Here is a 21497-nt window from a genome sequence, read left to right on the forward strand (position 1 = left end):
CGGAGGGAGGGGCGACTGACGACACGGCTTACAGGGTTGGCTTCAGGGGGCTAAAATCCACAAAGGGGGTGGCTTTACATCAAGGAGTAGTTCAGGCAGGACTTCACGGAGGGTTCCAATAAGAAATGGTGCACCTAAGTTATTGTTCTTATTGGAACAAGGAGGTTAGCCTGGCCTCTGATTGATACATGGCTAGATCTACCTCGGTGCACCTTCTCTGTGAGTGACTGCAGTGTGACCTAGAGGAATGAGTCCCCTAGACAGGGGAGAAGGCAAATGAGTACAAAACAAATCTGGTCTATTTCTTGTTTTGATCCACTCCATCTATCTTTTACATCTTTGGCTGGTAGCAGACGGTGCAGAAGGACTGCAAGCCATCCACATCTCATGGCTGCTCGGCAGAAGATGGTACAGTACGATTGCTAGCCATCCTCATCTCTTGCCTGCCTGGCAGAAGATGGCACAGTACGATTGCTAGCCATCCTCATCTCTTGCCTGCCCGGCAGAAGATGGTACAATACGATTGCTAGCCATCGTCATCTCTTGCCTGCCCGGCAGAAGGTGGTACAATACGACTGCTAGCAATCCGTATTGCCTGCCTGCTCACCATTAGACGGTTCAATACGACTGACTGCAGGACTAAAGAGAATGACCTGGTCAAGTCACCAAAAATTTAGTCCCTGCGCCCATGTCTGCCCAGGCGCTCCCAGCCGACGTGGCCAGGAGCACCTCGGACATGACGAGGACGGCTATCAGTCATACTGCACCGTCTGCTGCCAGAAGGCAATGGGTTGTTGCTACTGTTTAGCAATGCCGTACCGCGTCTGCCAGCACCCAGGAGACATACGGTGACGGTTACCTGAGCGGGCTCCATGCTTGCGTTGGTATGGCGTCCGCACAGGTAACTCAGGAAAGAAGGCGCGAAACGATTGTCTGCCCTTGCCTTCATGGAGGGAGGGAGGGAACGGGGGCCGGACAATATGTACCCAGAACCACCCGCGACAATGTTTTAGCCCAATCAGAGTGCTCCATTGTGACTGCTCTGGACAGCACTCTCAACTCAGATGCACGATTGTTTGCCGTTGCTCTGACTCAGGGAGGTGCGACTGAGGACACGGCTTACAGGGTTGACTTCACGGAGGGTTCCAATAAGAAATGGTGCACCTAAGTTATTGTTCTTATTGGAACAAGGAGGTTAGCCTGGCCTCTGATTGATACACGGCTAGATCTACCTTGCTGCACCTTCTCTGTGAGTGACTGCAGTGTGACCTAGAGGAATGAGTCCCCTAGACAGGGGAGGAGGCAAATGAGTACAAAACAAATCTGGTCTATTTCTTGTTTTGATCCACTCCATCTATCTTTTACATCTTTGGCTGGCAGCAGACGGTGCAGAAGGACATATTGCCTGCCTGCTCACCATAAGACTGTTCAATAGGACTGACTGCCGGACTTAAGAGAATGACCTGGTCAAGTCACTAAAAATTTAGTCCCTGCGCCCATGTCTGCCCAGGCGCTCCTGATCGACCTCACACAGGCGACCAGGAGTACCTCGGACATGACGAGGATGGCTACCAGTCGTATTGTACCGTCTGCTGCCACAAGGCAATGGGTTGCTGCTACTGTGTAGCAATGCCGTACCGCGTCTGCCAGCACCCAGGAGACATACGGTGACGGTTACCTGAGCGGGCTCCATGCTTGCGGTGGTATGGCGTCCGCACAGGTAACTCAGGAAAAAAGGCGTGAAACGATTGACTGCCCTTGCTTTCACGGAGGGAGGGAGGGAGGGAAGGGGGGACTGACGATATGTACCCAGAACCACCCGTGACAATGTTTCAGCCCTATCAGGCATTGGGATCTCAACCCAGAATTCCAATGGGCAGCGGAGACTGCGGGAACTGTGGGATAGCTACCCACAGTGCAACGCTCTGGAAGTCGACTCTAGCCTCGGTACTGTGGAAGCACTCCGCCGAGTTAATGCACTTCTGTGGGGACACACACACTCGAATATATAAAACCGATTTCTAAAAAACCGACTTCTATAAATTCGACCTTATTCCGTAGTGTAGACATACCCTTAATTTGGTTTTGCTTCCAAAGTGAATTAAGCTATCTTTGCTTTTGATCAGGCTTTTTTCAAATTGTAAGAAACCTCCCCGTTGCACAACTCACTGTCTATATTGGTTTGAAATGTGGTACTTGGCAAAAGAAACATGGTTTATGAAATTGTACAGTTTTCCAGTCCACCCTCCCCAGCCCCTGAGGAAGGGCTGCCTATCAGCTACTGCTAAATCTGAAAATCTGAAACCTGCCTTAAAACATGTGGCTGTTTGTCATCCAACAGATGAAATGGAAGTTGTCTGTTTAAATTACACTTGAATGGAAGATCTCAAGGAGGGGGATGGAACACTTTCCTTGTGGTTCTAATTTGATGTATTTGCTAGAAGCTGGTATTATTAGGTAAGCTGTATTTCATAGGATTTTTTCATGTCAACCTGTCAGTGTGAGGAATTCTACATACCTCAGATAGGTAGTTTTCGGCAGTGTGATTTCAAGGAAAATTTCTTCTTCAGTCTACTATTCTCCTTGACTTGTGCCAGCCATCTTTCTTCTGCATTTTCAGCTGTGGCCAAAGTTTTCTTCTGGTGGACAACTTGGATAAGGGTTAGGCTTGCCAGTAGTCTAGATATTCTGTGGCTGAGGAAGTGGGCCACTGAGGAAAATAACCTAAGCCTTTTGCATTCCTTCAGTGGAAGTTCTTGGATTAGGCCTTAAATAACTTTTTTTTATCAGTCTCCTTTTGCTTTTTACTGAGAAGTATAGCTCAGGGTTTTCCCAAGTAGTCCTTCCCTAACCCACTTGTGGGAGTAGACTTGTGTTGTATTCTAGTATCTAGATTCATTTCAAAATGACTACTTCATTCCCCACTGTTAGAGATCTCAGAATCATTTATCTTTGGTTTTTAGCTGTGGTTCTTATTGACTTTTAGCCAAACTTCCAGCCCAGTCCCTCTTTGAGATTGGAGAGAGTACTGCGAGCAAGAGAAAAATTAACACCTGTGGTACTTATTCATAAATTCCTTCCTGTGCATGTCAGTCCACAGGTAAAGTCAATGGCATTTTACCTGCTTTACTTGATTTTTGCACTACTATTTTTATCAAGAGATATTAAGAGGATCTCACTAATGTGTCAGAGGTACAAGGCGGCTCTGGATCCAGAGGCACTACACAGAAAAGACTAGTCCTGTGGGTATCTTTGGGTAGTTTCCTTGATATCCTTTTGGTGAATCTGCCACATACTTTCTATATTTGTTCTCACATAGCACCTTAATCCCATACGTTTCTCTTGGGCTGCTTCCAACAACTTCGGGAATTCTGGGAAACAGGATAACCTTAAGTCACACTCTTTAGAAGGTGCAAAATACATGACAAACGCGTCAGTTTATTTGTAGAATATAGCTATCCCACTAAATACCTTTTCCACTGGCTTGAGTGGGCCTGCTGATCAGTCTACAAAAATAACCTCTACCATCCCTTTTCCTTTTGTAATTTGCAGGTGGCGACAGACAAGGTTGCAGGAAAGCTGAGTTCTACTCTCTCATGGGTGAAGAACACTGTATCGCATACTGTCAGTCAAATGGCCAGTCAGGTGGCAAGTCCATCTGCCTCATTACACACTACATCCTCCTCTACCACTCTTTCTACTCCAGCACTATCACCGTCCTCACCAACGCGGTTGAGTCCAGATGATTTAGAATTATTAGCTAAACTAGAGGAACAGAACAGGTGAGTGGGGAAACATGGTTTTCATATTTTGCTCTTGAAATTGTAAAATGAGAACTAAAATAGACTATTAAAATTATAGCAGAGAACCTATTAAAAGGGGTAATGTTTTTCCTGGACCCAAAATTTTACTCAGTTTAAAACTGCTAGCTGCATGGAAAAGAATGTGCATTTTAAATATTCTTAATCTGAGATTTAGAAAAGCATCTGCTCTTTCAGAACCTCCAAAACATTATTTGTTACCTTTTCTAGCTTTTTAGAAATTATTAAACATTGTTTCTAGAACTGTACTGACAGCTGATGCTGGAGTCCATGAGATTCAGGGATATAGTTTAAAGAGGGAGTCTCAAGTCCTGATGCTTTCACCTAATCTGTTCATTGGTTTGTGATATACTAATGCTGGCTTTTAAACCTATATGAAAGGATGCAGACCTGTGACTCCTAAACAGTCTAGTTTTATCCTTTTCTGCTCATTGGGGGCTTTTCTAGAAAAGCCCCCAATGACCTAGGGTACAAAGACTTTTAAATGGTGATCAGTAGCACCTCAGACCTTTAGTTGTCTGATTATCTGGTTTTAGTCAGGCCTTTTGGTAAACCTTTCTCTAAGCAGTTTTTCTCATGAACTGTGAATTAGGATCAGAGATCCAGACCCTCTGTTGCAGTAAAGTTGACATTTTAAGAACACGTTTTTAGTTAATTCCATAAAACAGCACTTGGTGTAAAGACATGGACATTTAAAGTCTGAATAAATTAATTTAGCAAACAGTTTTCAGACAACTTTCAAAACTTTCCATAAATGGAATAATCTTATCACTCTTGCATCTTGGTTTTACAGGTTGGATTGGAGTATTTCTCCTTGTCTCTTGAAAACTGTCCGTTTTCATTTTAGCTATAGTGAAGCTTATATACATTTCACTACATCTCCATTATTGGTTGTGACACGCTCAGTAGGCAATAAGGAGTCCCATTGCTTATCTTCCTTCAAACAGTTCTGCTTTTTCCCCAAGCCTGCTTTTTCACATCAAGATTACACTTTTTCAGGGAGAGAGTTGATGCACCTATCTTGAAAGCTGCTATGTATCGTCACAAAATTTTGAATCTGCTACATTTTTTTTAAACTATAACTGCTCTTTGGAAGTAAAGAATTGAACTCTGAACCCAGGAAGTCATACTTGTTTCTGTTCACCAGACAAATTGCTGCTGGTGATATCTTTAAATTCAGATTTCCTTGTCTGTGTGAGAGAGAAACTGGTCTACACCTGAAGAGACAGGATATAGGTGAATTGAACAGTTTAGGCTACAGTGAAAGAACCCAAAGGAGAAGTGAGACACAAGGAAACTTAAACTTCCTGCAACCAAATTTAACCTCTTGAGTTAGCAAAACTATCTACTTTTTATTGAAGGCCTCACAAAAAATGTATTGGAATGGTGCAGTGCAAAGGATCTGTTTGTGGCTAGTAAATCATTGATAGGGTTTTACATGAATCTTAGTTTGTGTTCTGTGTTTAGTGACTACTTACAATATAAAGAAACTACATGTTACAAATCTGAGGGCAATGGATTCAGTAAGGTAAGGTTTCAAATTATAATAGAAATGTAGTAGAATTTCTTAGACACTGAGGAAAAATAAAACATGGATTGTCAAAACCTTAGATTTTGCAATCTTAAAATGTTCTGTGCTTTAAAAGTACATATAGCTCTTTTCTCTGACGTTATTTGGAGTCTGTGTTTAGCATGGTGCATGTTGAGAAAAGCAGTTCTAGTTTTTAAGTTAGTAGTGGAACATGGTAGGTTAGGTTTGTAGAAGTTTAAAAATGCATTTTCATGTGTATACAATACAACTGGCTAGTGATTCTGTACATCTCAGCTTTGAGTTTTTCTTGTGAAAATGAGACTGTTTCCATTAATTGAGGCTAAATTCAGATTTAAACTTCTGGGACCATTGCAGTTAAAGGGACACACTACTACTTTAAGCCTTTTGTTCAAAAGCTGAAAATAATAAAACTACAAAGATCACACTTGTAAGATGTTGCTTTTTATGGATTAAATCTCATTCTGATACATGCTTTGTTTACACAATACTTAAGTTTTTTTTTATAAATACTAATGGACAGGAGCAGAAAAGGGGAAAGACAATGTAACTATCTGAATTAAATGTTTGTTCTAGTTGAGAACCTGAATGTGTCGGTGCCCTGAGATTTATGCACATACGTGGTCAATACTGTGCAGAGGTTTATAATTTCCTGAAAAAAATTAACAGCTCAACCTCACCAATATGGTGTTTGGATTCTACTTTTTAGCACAGGGACATCAGAATTTACTTGACTTATGTCTTTGCTTTCATAGCAGCGCCCCTTTCCTACAAATACAGCTCCAGTGCTAAGTGAAAATGGAACATAGTACACAGTCTCCTAGACTGCAAAGTGTAGTCTGATCTCTTGCTTCCTATCCAATACCTAGACTGAAGTAAATGGATTTATTTTTATTACATGGCTCTTTGTTACTTGAAGATAGGTAGATCTTAAGGCCCAGTTCCTGCCACCCCTGAGCTTTTCACAAAATCAGTAGCCAACAGGAAGCAGGGGATGAATCCAGGCTCAATAGTTAGTCTCTCTGTCTGGAGGGGCACAGAGGAATAAGGGCACGGCTGCATTAGAGTTTACAGTAGTCCAGCTGCATTAGTGCAGGTGCGCCGGCGTAAGCTCCCTAATGTAGGCACTGTAAGCCAATAGGAGAGAGCTCTCCTGTCAGTTTAATTACTCCAAGCCTGTGAGTGGTTGTAGTTAGGTCACTTCATTTACAATTTTTATTACAAAAACGTGTTAAGTAAAACAGTTTGAATGGATTTGTTGGATACATTCTGTGAAGAGAGGGTGGAAGAGTTATCTCCTCTGAACAATTTGATGATCAACAATGATGCAGTCTAATATGGTTAGTACTGTAACTAGCTTTGTATGTTGCAGACTGTTGGAGACAGACAGCAAATCCTTGCGTTCAGTAAATGGGTCAAGAAGAAACAGTGGCTCCTCCCTTGTATCCAGTTCATCAGCTTCTAGCAACCTCAGCCATCTCGAAGAAGACTCCTGGATTCTTTGGGGAAGAATTGTAAATGAATGGGAAGATGTACACAAAAAGAAAGAAAAGCAAATTAAGGTATTAGTCAGTATTATAGGACACTTTTATAGTGCAAAGCAACTGGTGCTATTTGGTTTATTCTCCAGTTGGTCTTCCATGTTTTTCGGAAAATAAGTGATAGAAACTCAGGCTGTCGACTAATCGCAGTTAACTCATGGGATTAATTTAAAAAAAAATTAATCGTGATGTTAAACAATAGAAAACCAGCTGAAATTTATTAAATATTTTTGGATGTTTTTCTACATTTTCAAATATATCAATTTCAATTACAACACAGAATACAAAGTGTACAGTGCTCTCTTTATATTTTGATTACAAATATTTGCACTGTGAAAGATAAAGAAATAGTATTTTTCAATTCACCTCATACAAGTACTGTAGTGCAATTGCTTTATCATGAAAGTCAAACTTACAAATGTAGTTTTTTTGTTATATACCTGCTCACAACAAAACGGTGTAAAACTTTAGAGCCTAAAAGTCCATGTAGTCCTACTTCTTGTTTAGCCAGTCTCTCTGACAAACAAGTTTTTGTTTACATTTGCAGAAGATAATGCTGCCCACTTGTCTACAATGTCAAGTGAAATGTTACAATGCTTCAACCACCATTCCAGAGGACATGCATCCACATTGATGACTGGTTCCGCTTGATAACAATCCAAAGTAGTATGGACCGACACATGTTCATTTTCATTATCTGAGTCAGATGCCACCAGCAGAAGGTTGGATTTTCTCTTTTGGTGGTTTGGGTTCTGTAGTTTCTGCATCGGAGTGTTTGCTCTTTTAGCACTTCTGAACGCATGCTCCACATCTCATCCCACTCAGATTTTGGAAGGCACTTCACATTTTTAAGTCTTGGGTCAAGTGCTGTAGCTATCTTTAGAAATTTCACATTAGCATCTTCTTTGCATTTTGTCAAATTTGCAGTGAAAGTGTTCTTAAAATTAATAACATGTATTGAGTCGTCATCTGAGACTGTTGTAATGTGAAATATATGACAGAATGCTGGTAAAACAGAGCAGGAAACACACAATTCTCCCCAAGGAGTTCAGTCACAAAATTAATGCATTTTTTTTTTAATGCAAGTCATCAGCATGGAAGCATGTCCTCTGGAATGGTGGCCAAAGCATGAAGAGGCATATGAATCTTTAGTGCATCTGGCACGTAAATACCTTGTGTCGCCAACTACAACAGTGCCATGCGAATGCCTGTTCTCACTTTCATGTGATATAATTTAGTAGTCAGCATTATCTCCTGTAAATGTAAACAGACTTGTTTCTCTTCACGATTGGCTGAACAAGAAGTAGGACTTGTGGGCTCTAAAGTTTTACATAGTTTTATTTTTGAATGCAGGTTTTTTGTACATAATTCTACATTCATGATCAAGAGATTGCACTACAGCACTTGTATTAAGTGAATTGAAAAATACTATTTTGTTTTTTACAGTGCAAATGTGTAATAAAAATAAATATAAAATGAGCACTGTATACTTTGTATTCGATGTTGTAATTAAAATCAATATCTGAATGTAGAAAACATCCAAAAATATTTAAATAAATGTTGTTCTATTGTTTAATTGCAATTTTTTAGTTGCTTGACAGCCCTAATAGAAAATTCTAACTGAATCTTTTCATTCTGAATATCAGTCCTATTTATGAGCTATCAGACTTGTATGCCCAGTCTGTCCTCATGTAATGCCAGATATATTTAGTACGTCCAGAATATCAAACACTTTCAATGAAATCTTCCACTGGAAATGGATTGCAAACTAGGAAAGATTCCTCATTTCCTTAATCTTATTTCTGAAGACAGAACAGACTTCATATTCGGAGCCTGTGCTACTTATGTAAGGGCATGTGACATAGCATCATTTGTGCAGGTGAGGATATTTCAGATCTCTCAGCCAACATCTGTCAAAAAAGACTAGAAAGCCCACTCCTCTGGGGCAAGTAGGAATCTTTTTCTGGCAAGTGCAAGCAGTTTTGCAGACTAATTAGGTTTCTAGCACCTTATAGGGGGAAATATAAACTTCCAACTATGACCAGCATAAACCAATGCTGTGTTTTCTTCCCTGGGAGAACTGACCAGAGTCTTCTCAGTTGTGCTGCTGCTGTACAGAGCCCTGCCTGTGGTAGTGAAACTGACAAAAAACAGGTCAGTTTTATACCACTGATTGACCTCTCTGCACAGCGCTGTGTGCTGGAACTCTTCAGTGGGGAGGAGAACTCACAGGGGGCCTGTGGGAGGGATAGAATAGCTTGAGATGCCTTACCACTACTATTCGTGAAACGGACAAGAGGAGAGAAAGAAAGAAAAGAGGGAAACCATCCTAACGGTCAGAATATTTTGGGGGAAGGAGGGATCTATTAACCTCATGGAGCAGGTCCTCAAAGAATCAATCCTGAAGCACTTACATGAGAGGAAAGTGATCAGGAACAGTCAGCATGGATTCACCAAGGGAAGGTCATGCCTGACTAATCTAATCGCCTTTTATGATGAGATTACTGGTTCTGTGGATGAAGGGAAAGCAGTGGATGTATTGTTTCTTGACTTTAGCAAAGCTTTTGACACGGTCTCCCACAGTATTCTTGTCAGCAAGTTAAGGAAGTATGGGCTAGATGAATGCACTATAAGGTGGGTAGAAAGCTGGCTAGATTGTCGGGCTCAACGGGTAGTGATCAATGGCTCCATGTCTAGTTGGCAGCCGGTGTCAAGTGGAGTGCCCCAGGGGTCGGTCCTGGGGCCGGTTTTGTTCAATATCTTCATAAATGATCTGGAGGATGGTGTGGATTGCACTCTCAGCAAATTTGCAGATGATACTAAACTGGGAGGAGTGGTAGATACGCTGGAGGGGAGGGATAGGATACAGAAGGACCTAGACAAATTGGAGGATTGGGCCAAAAGAAATCTGATGAGGTTCAATAAGGATAAGTGCAGGGTCCTGCTCTTAGGATGGAAGAATCCAATGCACCGCTACAGACTAGGGACCGAATGGCTAGGCAGCAGTTCTGCGGAAAAGGACCTAGGGGTGACAGTGGACGAGAAGCTGGATATGAGTCAGCAGTGTGCCCTTGTTGCCAAGAAGGCCAATGGCATTTTGGGATGTATAAGTAGAGGCATAGCCAGCAGATCGAGGGATGTGATCGTTCCCCTCTATTCGACACTGGTGAGGCCTCATCTGGAGTACTGTGTCCAGTTTTGGGCCCCACACTACAAGAAGGATGTGGATAAATTGGAGAGAGTCCAGCGAAGGGCAACAAAAATGATTAGGGGTCTAGAGCACATGACTTATGAAGAGAGGCTGAGGGAGCTGGGATTGTTTAGTCTGCAGAAGAGAAGAATGAGGGGGGATTTGATAGCTGCTTTCAATTACCTGAAAGGGGGTTCCAAAGAGGATGGCTCTAGACTGTTCTCAATGGTAGCAGATGACAGAACGAGGAGTAATGGTCTCAAGTTGCAATGGGGGAGGTTTAGATTGGATATTAGGAAAAACTTTTTCACTAAGAGGGTGGTGAAACACTGGAATGCGTTACCTAGGGAGGTGGTAGAATCTCCTTCCTTAGAGGTTTTTAAGGTCAGGCTTGACAAAGCCCTGGCTGGGATGATTTAACTGGGAATTGGTCCTGCTTTGAGCAGGGGGTTGGACTAGATGACCTTCTGGGGTCCCTTCCAACCCTGATATTCTATGATTCTATGAACCTCTGTTTAATAGATATCTGATCCTCAGGGGCTCCTTACTTTGTAGGATTCAGGGAGAGCACCCTTCCCTTTCCCAGTGGCTTGGAGTGGGGTAGGTGGGAGGAAGATAGTAAAGACCAAAGCAGACTGTGAAGAACTTCAAAAAGAGCTCACAAAACTAAGTGATTGGGCAACAAAATTTCAAATGAAATGTAATGTGGATAAATGTAAAGTAATGCACATTGGAAAAAATAACCCCAACTATCCCTGCAATATGATGGGGCCTAATTTAGCTACAACTAATCAGGAGAAAGATCTTGGAGTCATCGTGGATAGTTCTCTGAAGACATCGATGCAGTGTGCAGCGGAAGTGAAAAAAGCAAACGGGATGTTAGGAATCATTAAAAAAGGGATAGAGAATAAGACTGAGAATATCTTATTGCCCTTATATAAATCCATGGTACACCCACATCTTGAGTACTGCATACAGATATGGTCCCCTCATCTCGTATACTGGCATTAGAAAAGGGCAACTAAAATGATTATGGGTTTGGAACGGGTCCCATAAGAGGAGAGATGAAAGAGGCTAGGACTTCTCAGCTTGGAAAAGAGGAGACTAAGGGGTGATATGCTAGAGGTATATAAAATCATGAGTGGTGTGGAGAAAGTGACTAAGGAAAAGTTATTTACTTGTTCCCATAATATAAGAACTAGGGGCCACCAAATGAAATTAATGGGTAGCAGGTTTAAAACAAATAAAAGGAACTTCTTAACTCAGTGCACAGTCAACTTGTGGAACTCCTTGCCTGAGGAGGTTGTGAAGGCTAGGACTATAATAGGGTTTAAAAGAGAACTGGATAAATTCAGGGAGGTTAAGTCCATTAATGGCTATTAGCCAGGATGGGTAAGGAATGGTGTCCCTCGCCTCTGTTTGTGAGAGGGTGGAGATGGATGGCAGGAGAGAGATCACTTGATCGTTACCTGTTAGGTTCACTCCCTCTGGGGCATCTGGCATTGGCCACTGTTGGTAGACAGGATTCTGGGCTGGATGGACCTTTGGTCTGACCCAGTATGGCCATTCTTACATTCCTGTATTATATAAAATTAATTATTTATTAACTAGGCATTGGTCTGTGACAGTTGGAACTAGCCAGAAATTGATATGGAAGATGACAAGTAGGCTTAGTTTTGCTAAATGTTGAATAATTTCCAAGCCCCATGTAAGTGGTTGGGTATTTGTGTAAAGTGGGGAGCAGAGATGGAGAGAGAGAAATTATAGTGTGTGTGTGTGTGTGTGTGTGTGTAAAATTTCTTTGGGGAGGCAGCTGTGAAGAAAGAGAACATAACATGGGAAGTGAAAGAGAGGTTTGAGGACCGAGAAAAGAAGGAAAAGAGGAAACAGACTGTTTCTGCTCACAAAGCAAAGACAGCTTGTGAAAAGGCACCCTTAATAGATCATGGAAAGAAAATGATTTGAAGTCAAGAGGAGGGAAGACCAGACAAAAACAAGAGAATGTAGTAAATAGGGCATCTGAGTAGGATTCAGTGGAAATATTTGAGTGTCACACACTGTCAATCGGTTTTTGGGTGTTTTCACCAACTATAAAACTAGTCAAAATACTATTTGGGGAACATAGTCGTCAAATTTAACCAGTGTTAGTGGAATATCTTTTCAGTGAGTTTTCTTTTGCTGTTCAGCCAGCTCTACTTGTAAGTTACTTTTTTAAAACTAATTAGATGGATTGACAATTTTAAAATTAAATACAGTGTATAACAGTATGCAACAGCTTCCCATTAATGCCAGTGGGCATGGCTTTGACTGCAGAGGTATTTTCAGATTTGGCTACAAAGGCTGCCCTTGGGCTTGTAGACTTGGGGAAATTTTTGAAACTCTGAACATAAACATATGGTACATTATTTTTTTCAGGCAGGTTGACGTATGTTCCAACTTTGGCACTTTCATCCACCTCAAAGCATGGACCTGGAGGTAATTCTGAAAGGTGACCTTAGGGTGACCTTTCAGTACCCCTGGCATGCATAAAGAATGATGCTGTGCCTGTTAGCAAGTGCTATATTTTCCTGGCATATAGCCCCGGTACCACTACTGTTTTTTTAGGTGTGTAGGAAGAGTTAATCTTTGTTACCTTGTAGAGCATGTACTTAGGTAACTTAATTTGGGGGGATGGGGAGTTAACTCTCCCCTCCCACATTGAGTGTGAGGTATAGGCAATTGAGGGTGGTGAATTGTTGGGAAGCAATACCTGGAGGCTGCTTTGGAAAGTTGAGAGGCACAGTTATCACATGGGAGCAGGGATGGGGAGGGAGGGATGTCATAAAGGGCTTTTGAGTTGATGGGAGCATAGCTGGCTCAGGGAGTTAAAGCTCTGCTCCCTGAATCAGCAAGGGATCATCAGTACAGAGCTACTAAGATACTCCTAAAGTGGAGCTCCAGAGGGGCCTGGCTCCCTTAGGGATATTAAAGGGCTGAGTTCACTGCTACAGAGCTACAGAACGGCTCCTGCTGTAGTGAAGGTTCTTTGTTACATTCCTTTCCTTGTTGACTTCACCAAGAAACTGTGTAATTGTTTTTTAAATTGTTACTTTTTAAATGCTGTCCTTGCCCTTGGAAATTCCCAGAAGAGTCAATGCTGAGAATGATTTTATGTATTTGTCTTTTTTTGACAAATAGAGAGGCAGTCTTCAAAAACTTTAAAATGAAGCTAACTTGAAGGTCTTGAAAATAAAGTACCTACTGAACTTTCATAAGACTTGGACAAATGATAATTGCCAAGACTTATCCCTTAAATTAATAGAGCTACCTGCAAAGGTGTTTGAAATAGTGTTGTAATGAGGTCCTTGTTTCAGCTTGAACTATGGAGAGGTTTCTACTTCTCCATAATTCTTATTTAATAAACTTACAGCAATGACAGCTACCAGTTTTTTTTCCTTTTCAGCATTTTGATATTTTATTAGTGAAAGGATTACTTAAGTAAAAGAAGGTTATCCTCTTTCAAAAACTTACACAGAACAAATTTAGATAAAGTGCTAGAAAATGCATAGGAAAGGAACTGTGTTGCATTGTTGAGGGAATGACTGTGGTTGGTGGTTGTCCCCACGATTCTTAAACTTCCTGAGCTGTACCTTTTCTTAAAATCTTTATCAAGCAACCAAACCCCTTATCGCTCAGTCTTTCTTGACAGATCTGTAAATACAAGTACCATACTCAAGCACCCCGGGAATGAGATAGAATATGTAAGTAAGTTATTAGGGGCCCCAAGAATCTGTTCCTGGTACACCAGTTTATTCAGGGGGAGGCTTGTATCGTGTAATAGCTGTCTGTAGCTTTTTGAGAGAATTTATATATGTCCCATAACATGGAACCAAAAAAAGTCAGAGAACCTGAACATATTACCCTCTTGATATGCCTTTGTCTCTGAATTCAAATAGCTTTTAAAAAATATTTGAAGCACTGACATCAGTGAAATTAAGCGCAAAAAAAATAATTAAAAAATCAAGAATTTCCTGTAGGTATTGTCCTAGTCGAGGAGACCCTTATCTGAATAATATAGAAGTAGGACTTTTTTGTACCATATTAACATTGTAGCCTAGCATGCCTAAAATGATAAATTTGGCAAATATTACTATTGGCTAATAATACTGTGTAACCATTTTGTTACTTTTTTTAATTTTAGCTCATTGGGGATTTATTCCAATCAAAGATTTCATATTTCTGATTCAGAGGTTACAAATGACGACAAATGTACAAATGTTGTCTCTTAAAGGCATTTTTTTGTGGAATGTTAAAATAACTGCGTCAGTTAAGTTCTGGTGCATAGTAGCCATCTGGTGGTGCTTGAAAGTATGTGCAACTGCTTAGATGATAGGTACCCTGATTTGATAGATTACTGAATGTAATTACTTACCCCTGAAAATACACTTTTAAAGTTTTTATTGTTAAGTTGCATGGTAATCATACTCTTGGCATCTTCTTGGTCAGCGCTCCTTTCTTTTGCTACCTAAGTGAAAACAAAGCTGAGTTTAGTTGGATCACCATTTAAACACCCATCTCTCAAGTGCCTATTGTGGACTATGTAATTGTTTTATAACATGCTTTTCCTTTGTAACCAACTTAAGTCATGGGAAATTTCCTTCACAAAAGAGATTTAAAATTTCATTGTAGTTTGTTTTAGAAATTTACATATTTATACTGTAGGAATCATTAATGAGTTTCCTTTCCTTTTTTCTTATGCTTTAGGAGCTTGTTCGAAAAGGGATACCTCATCATTTTAGAGCAATAGTTTGGCAGCTTTTATGCACTGCTCAAAGCATGCCAATAAAGGATCAGTATTCAGAGCTTTTGAAAATGACTTCTCCTTGTGAAAAACTGATAAGAAGGGACATTGCTAGAACATATCCTGAACATGATTTTTTTAAAGAAAAAGACAGTCTTGGGCAGGAGGTTTTATTTAATGTTATGAAGGTAAGTTAATTATGTTTTTTTGAATATACAATATTGGAAAACAGATGGAGGCTTGAAAAATAACATACCCATGTTGCATCCTCTTTAAGAGCCTCTAGTCTTTGGCAATAGAACTTTCAAGGCTGTAACTTAGTATAAAAATTGTTTTACCTCTTGATAGCACAGTTTCAAAGATGGTTTGCAGATATTTGTATGTTTAGCTATAGGAATAACTTCACTTTATCAGCAGTAGAAAACATTTACTTGATTATCTTAGATTAGGATAAAATCAATACTAAATACTAACAGCATAATGGAAATAGCTTGTGCAGTGAAGCAAAACAAACACACATTGTGACAGTTGACTAAAACAAGAACTTGAAAATTAGAAGTGCCATTCAATCTTCAGACCCCCTGTTGAGTCTAGGTGGTGTTTCCTTCACTTTGTGCTACACCCAGACTGATTTGAGATGGCTACAGTGCTGAAGAACAAGACAACTTCTAACTTCAGAGTAATATTATCCAGAATTTCTTTGCATTTATTAGCTGACTTAACTATTTTGGGGCTTAATTTAGGAAAAAAGATTTTCCAGGCCCCACAGTTTCTTGAAATCCTTATTCCGCAGAAAAATTGGCCTGCTGCCAAATCCCATAACCCAATAAACCTCAGCTACTCTAAATAAAAGCTAAGGAGCCAACTGAAAACTCATTAAAATTGTGTCTACCTCTTAACTGATCATTGTATATTTCCCTTTGATAGTACTTGCTGCTTGAAACAGGCTCTTCTTTGTTTTTATTGCTAAGCAAGAACATCTGAGAACACACACTTAAGCCTTGGGAACATGGGTTACTTTTAAATCTTGATTTTACTTGTTTTGAAGAAAATATCTTTCAGCAGCTTCATCATCCTTTGCATAGTAGTTATGGTCTGAAAAGTAGAAACGTTCAGTGTTTCAAGGTCTCTACAATATGAGCAGCATAACATGGAAGTGTTCTTATAGTTCTGTTAGAAACTGTCATGTTTGGAATGAATATATTGCTGTCATCCAAAATTTAGAGTCTGTTAGAGCAAACCAGGTCTGCGTAAAAAAAACCAAACCAAAACAAAAACACTACTCCATAGCATTTGCTCCTTGATGAAATCCACCACCCCCCATAGCTGTTCTGCAGACAGGAGCTACTCCCTCTGTAGGCCAGGCTATGTCACAACAGCTGCGGGAATTGGGGGTGATGGGTTGGGAGAGAAGTGGTGATAGTGTTGTGAAGCCTGTTGCCCAGTATCTTCCTAAAATTAACATATTCCTCTGGTTGAAGACTGCATGTATCCCTTTCAAAAGGGGGTGACAAATAACATGAAATGCTTCTGCTCTATGCTGGCCTAGGGAACATGGAATTGAGCTCAGTCCTCTGAAGCATCATGCTACCACTAGATCATTTGACCTCTAAATAGAAATTCTGTAGTCTATTAGGAATTCAGAGAAGGAAGGGTACTCCGAAGGCCAGATTTGTTGAAATGTCTATAAGTGCTGTGATCCCATTAATGCTGCTCCCTTGCTATTGTGATCTGTTTCAGGCAAACTAGGGAGAGGAAATCATTCCAGCTATCTGTCTCAACTAGTGGAGTTAAAGGAAAAATAATTAATGTAAACTGGCCTTGAACAGAGCAATCAACAAGGAAATAGCGTGGCAAACATGAAGCTTTGGTCCTTCAACTTCACAAGTAGAATGTCTTCATTTAGGAGACTTTGAAACTGCTTAGTGGAGGACCTTTTTCCCTAACCCACTTGAGGACACAAAACTAATGGCTGAATAAAGGCACAGTTTTGAGTGGCTGTTTCCATATACAATCCATAACTTTACAAATATAGATCTGGCTGACATAGGAGTCAGTCTTGCTACACTGAGAACATTAAGGACTTGCTGCTATCTTGAAGTTTAAAAGCCTTTACAGTTTGCATTTAGAAATGCTTATTTGAATATGGCCAATGTTCAAAATATTCATTCCAAAATGAAAATCTTTCAAACCTTTAATCTGCCCTTGGGAGCTTGCTCTTTAGACGCTCATCCAAAATAGCTTCAGTTGTCAGATGACTGCTCCAACAGGAAGGACCATGTCTGTTTTATTTCAAAGGTTAACTGTTCAAGTATTGTGTTCAGTTTAAGCACAAGTCACTTTTCTTGGCATTTTAAGCTTCTGCCTACTGAAAGGGTTGGATAAAAGTTGACCCACCTTTAGCAGCTAGAAACAAAAGCAGAAAAACAGCAACCAGTATGAAAATAAGTGTTTTAATTGTTGCTTTTCAAAATCTTAAAGATTTTTATCTTCTAGGCTTATTCTTTAGTGGATCGTGAGGTTGGATACTGTCAAGGAAGTGCTTTTATAGTTGGGCTGCTGCTTATGCAGGTAAACAGAGTATTATGTCAAATGTGTAGAACCTCTAATGTTTTTTACTAGAATGCAGAACGCAGCATAGTACCATGTGATGGGATTCTTTTTTCTGTATATTTAGTTTTCCATAATTTCTTTCACAGTGGACTGCCAGATACTTCACTAGTCAAGAACATTTTAAAGTTATTTTACAGAGTCAGATTAGTTTTTTGCTCTCTGCTTCTGTCCTTCCCAAGAAGCACCTTGAATAAGGAGTGACCTTTCTCAATGGAGGGGGAACACTTATTTCTCAAACTTTTTTCAAAAGTTACTTCAGAGTTCCCCTAGCTCTTACTCATTTCAACTTCAGTGGCCTTGATTGCTGAGTGACCACAAAGTTTCATTTGAATTAATAATGTGCCAAACTTCAGAGCTGTCTTTCACACTTTGAGACTTAGTGCTCAACATTAGAATAGGCTTTATAAATTCCAAGGCCAGAAGGGACCTTTGTGATTACCTAGTCTGACCTCTTGTATTAGTCCTAGACCATCTCCAAAATAATTCCTAGAGCATATATTTTAGAAAAACTTCATCTTTATTTAAAATAATCAGTGATGGACAAACCAATGTAATCCTTGGTAAATTGTTCCAATAGTTAATTACTCAGTGTTTAAAAATTTATGCCTTATTTCCAGTCAGAATTTGTCTACTTCAACTTCGAGCCGTTGGATCGTATTTATCTTTCTCTACTGAATTGAGGAGCCTATTATATTTGTTCCCTATGTAGATTCTCTTAGATTCATGCTGTCAGAAAAGGGACATGCATTTACTTTGAATAACTACAGCATGAATCCTAAATTAGCCAGCGTACTTCTGTGTAAACCATAAGTGGTTATAAGTCCCTTGAAAATAAAAAAAAAATTAACATGTCTTGGCTTGTGTCCATAAATTTTCATTGTGCCTTTGTCTTATATAGATGCCAGAAGAGGAAGCATTTTGTGTGTTTGTCAAATTAATGCAAGATTATAGACTTCGAGAACTCTTTAAACCAAGTATGGCTGAGCTGGGCCTTTGTATGTACCAGTTTGAATACATGATACAGGTAACTGTAAAAGCTGTTAAATGTATAGTATCTTATATAGTTATTATTTAGCCTACTTCTGTTGTATACTTATACTAGAAAATATTTTTTCCCCCCAGATATTGGGCAAAACATTTGCTTATAAGCAGTGGTTAAAGCAGATTAAAACTGCAAGAGGAACGCCTACTGCATGAGCCAAGGAGGAGGGGGAGAGGGAGAGCTACTTTTTTTTTTTTCCCCCCAAGGAATTATTAATTTGTAGGGCCGTAAGAATGGCCACACCAGATCAGACTAGTCCATTTGCTCATGTAGTCTGACAATGGGTAGTGCCAGTGCTTCAGAGGAAGATTCAAGAAATTCCATAAGATACCAATGTAATATGCCTGCTATCTGCTTCTTAACCCCAGTCATGCAGTGGTTGGCTTGTATAAATCTTCATGTTAGAGTACCCCTTATTTTTAATCTTCTCTAATGTAACTGTATGTAATCTGTATAAATGCCTAAACCTTTTTTGTAGCTTACGAACTCTTGGCCTTGCATTCTTCATTGAATGTCAGTGATTTTTTTCCCCATTAACTGAAACTGTAAGAGGTGGCATTAGCTCTTGTTTAATATGTACTTTCTGATCCCCTCTCCCAGGAGCAACTACCAGAACTTTATGTGCACTTTCAGTCTCAGAGTTTCCATACTTCTATGTATGCTTCATCATGGTTTTTAACTATCTTTCTTACAACTTTTCCACTACCAATTGCAACAAGAATATTTGATATCTTTATGTCTGAGGTAAGCAAATATCTGTAATACGTTCACCACCCCAACAAGAGCTACTAAATGCTATCAGTTAGGTAGTTGTATAAATTCTACTTTTCTGGGGGGGGGTTTGCATGTAGATTTGAAAGTAAACATGTTTTTAATCTCACTGTTTTGTTAGGGAACCAGTCTTTCTCTGTATATATTTTTGTGAAGAATATATTCTAATCTATTCTGGATGAGCTTATATCAGAGTCAGAAGTGTTTAAAGGGGGGAAAAAGCAACGAAATGCTGACCACATCTGACACATGCTGTGGATGAAATGGGCAGCACTAGTTTGTAGTAGACAGGTGTTCATCTCACAGCTAGAACATCAGACTCTTTCAGTAAAGGAATGGAGTTCAACGGGCAGAAATGCTGTATTCTGGTCAGAGTTGAGAGAGCTTAAGGAGGATATACAGGAGGTAGAGGACGTATTAGAAGGCAGCAGCTGCCTGTGGATAAATTAGTTGTTCTGCAGGACTGTCAATCTGGCACTTTTCACAAATTAAAAATGAAAACATTACGCTTTGTAGGCTTCAGTTTGTAACATTTTTTGCATTAAATGCTGCTTTTCCAAATTCACAACTTTTAGAGTCATTAGGTGCCAATGCACATCTTATCGTCCTACATAAGAGTGTTTTCAATACTGTAAACGTGTCACATTCCTTTGTAGCGACAAAGGACTGTTTAAATAGCTACTTGAATTATTTCAGAAATGGTATAATACAACTAACATTTATTTCCTGAGAGGTGCACTGTTTTTACCAAATAGTTCATATAAGACTTTAATAAAGGTTGCACCTGTATAGTACCCTTTATGTGAGTGGGCCTACTTCACCAGCCACTGGAAGGGTGTCACTTCTGAGGTGTGCGTTTTAGCTTTTTGGCAGTGTTTAATTCTGCATAAATTTAGGGTGAGGTGAAGCGTGCAAGACCAACTGTAACTTAAATGGGATTTTAGGAAGGCATATTGTCATGACTTACTCTGGGATTTGGCCAGGTTGCTGGGCCAGCTCCCTGTCCCACTATGTAAGCTGGTTATTGTTCTATATGGTTGACAATGCCTTAAGGAATCGTTGGCATTTATTTATTTTTTTAAACTTCTGTTTCCAGGGTTTAGAAATAGTATTTCGAGTAGGTTTAGCAGTTCTTCAGATGAACCAGGCTGAATTAATGCAACTTGACATGGAAGGGATGTTACAGGTAAATTTAAATGTACAATCAAGTATTAAATGCAAGCTCATTTGAAAGCCATGAATATATGTATTTGCCAGTACTAATTGCTTGTATTCTCTGAATTGCTTTTTAGCACTTTCAAAAGATCATTCCACATCAGTTTGACAGTGGCCCAGACAAACTAATCCAAGCATCTTACCAAGTCAAATACAATGCGAAAAAGATGAAAAAGTAGGTGCTGCATTCTGAGACAATGCTGTGCTGTTGCCACGCATGTCTCTTGTTTGTGAATCCATAGAAATGTTTGTGCTTTTTCCCGGTTCAGCGGTTCCAGTGTTTTATGCTCTAAGTTCGTTCCAGCACATAACATGAACCAAGTTTTATCAGTGTAGTAATTCTTCTAAAACTAGTAATCACTACTTCTTGTTGATGGCTATAACTAAAATAATGATGATGTCTCAGAGGAAAAATAAGCGATCTAAAATACTTCTTGTAAAGCTGCAGGATTCTCATAAATTAAACCGACTTTTGTAAACGGCACATATAAACTAAAATATAAAAACCAGTTTGAAAAATATTAGTCTTGGATTCAGACTTATGACTTAGATTTTCTAGAGGTGAAGAATCCATTCACACAACAATGAGGATTGCTTGTATGGTCAAGATGAGTGCTGTCTGTAATCTGAACAGATGTAACTTTTTACTGCTGGTTAAGAGCTCAGTACTACTGTCATGGTTACAAGGCTAGCTTCACCTCTGTCCCCTTTCTGGTCTTTGAGTGCACTCCTTCAGGTCTTGAATATCATGCCTTTACCTATCTTGAAGTAGAATTGTGCAATTGTCCCATTCTGAGGCTGGGCCCTGTGTCCATATTTCTTACTCTGCAAGGCCAACTGAGTTTGGGCATCTGTGGTTCTTCCCTTCTGGAGAATCACTAGTGATTAGTGGTGTATAGTGATCAGATGGCCTTCTTAAAAACCAAAGTATTGTTTATTTTGCAGTAGGAGCAAAGGCATTTAGAGGGGATTTTA

At 39.8% G+C, this 21497-nt stretch overlaps 1 protein-coding gene across 7 annotated transcripts in view; it reads left to right on the forward strand.

Moving 5' to 3' along the window:
- Positions 1–21497, forward strand: part of EVI5 (ecotropic viral integration site 5) — a 152007-nt gene that overhangs the window by 23180 nt on the left and 107330 nt on the right. For 6 of the 7 annotated variants that reach the window (XM_074961325.1, XM_074961322.1, XM_074961319.1 and 3 more), the window contains exons 2-9: positions 3553–3782; positions 6743–6932; positions 14845–15069; positions 17378–17452; positions 18393–18518; positions 19137–19280; positions 20404–20493; positions 20600–20697. In XM_074961325.1, coding sequence (XP_074817426.1) covers positions 3634–3782; positions 6743–6932; positions 14845–15069; positions 17378–17452; positions 18393–18518; positions 19137–19280; positions 20404–20493; positions 20600–20697 — 1097 coding nt within the window. In that variant the 5' untranslated portion in view covers positions 3553–3633. The remainder of the gene's footprint in view (positions 1–3552; positions 3783–6742; positions 6933–14844; positions 15070–17377; positions 17453–18392; positions 18519–19136; positions 19281–20403; positions 20494–20599; positions 20698–21497) is intronic. The other variant, XM_074961321.1, reaches the window with a different exon arrangement.

Source organism: Natator depressus, chromosome 8 (genome assembly GCF_965152275.1).
Source record: "Natator depressus isolate rNatDep1 chromosome 8, rNatDep2.hap1, whole genome shotgun sequence".
In the NCBI taxonomy this organism is placed as follows: domain Eukaryota; kingdom Metazoa; phylum Chordata; order Testudines; family Cheloniidae; genus Natator; species Natator depressus.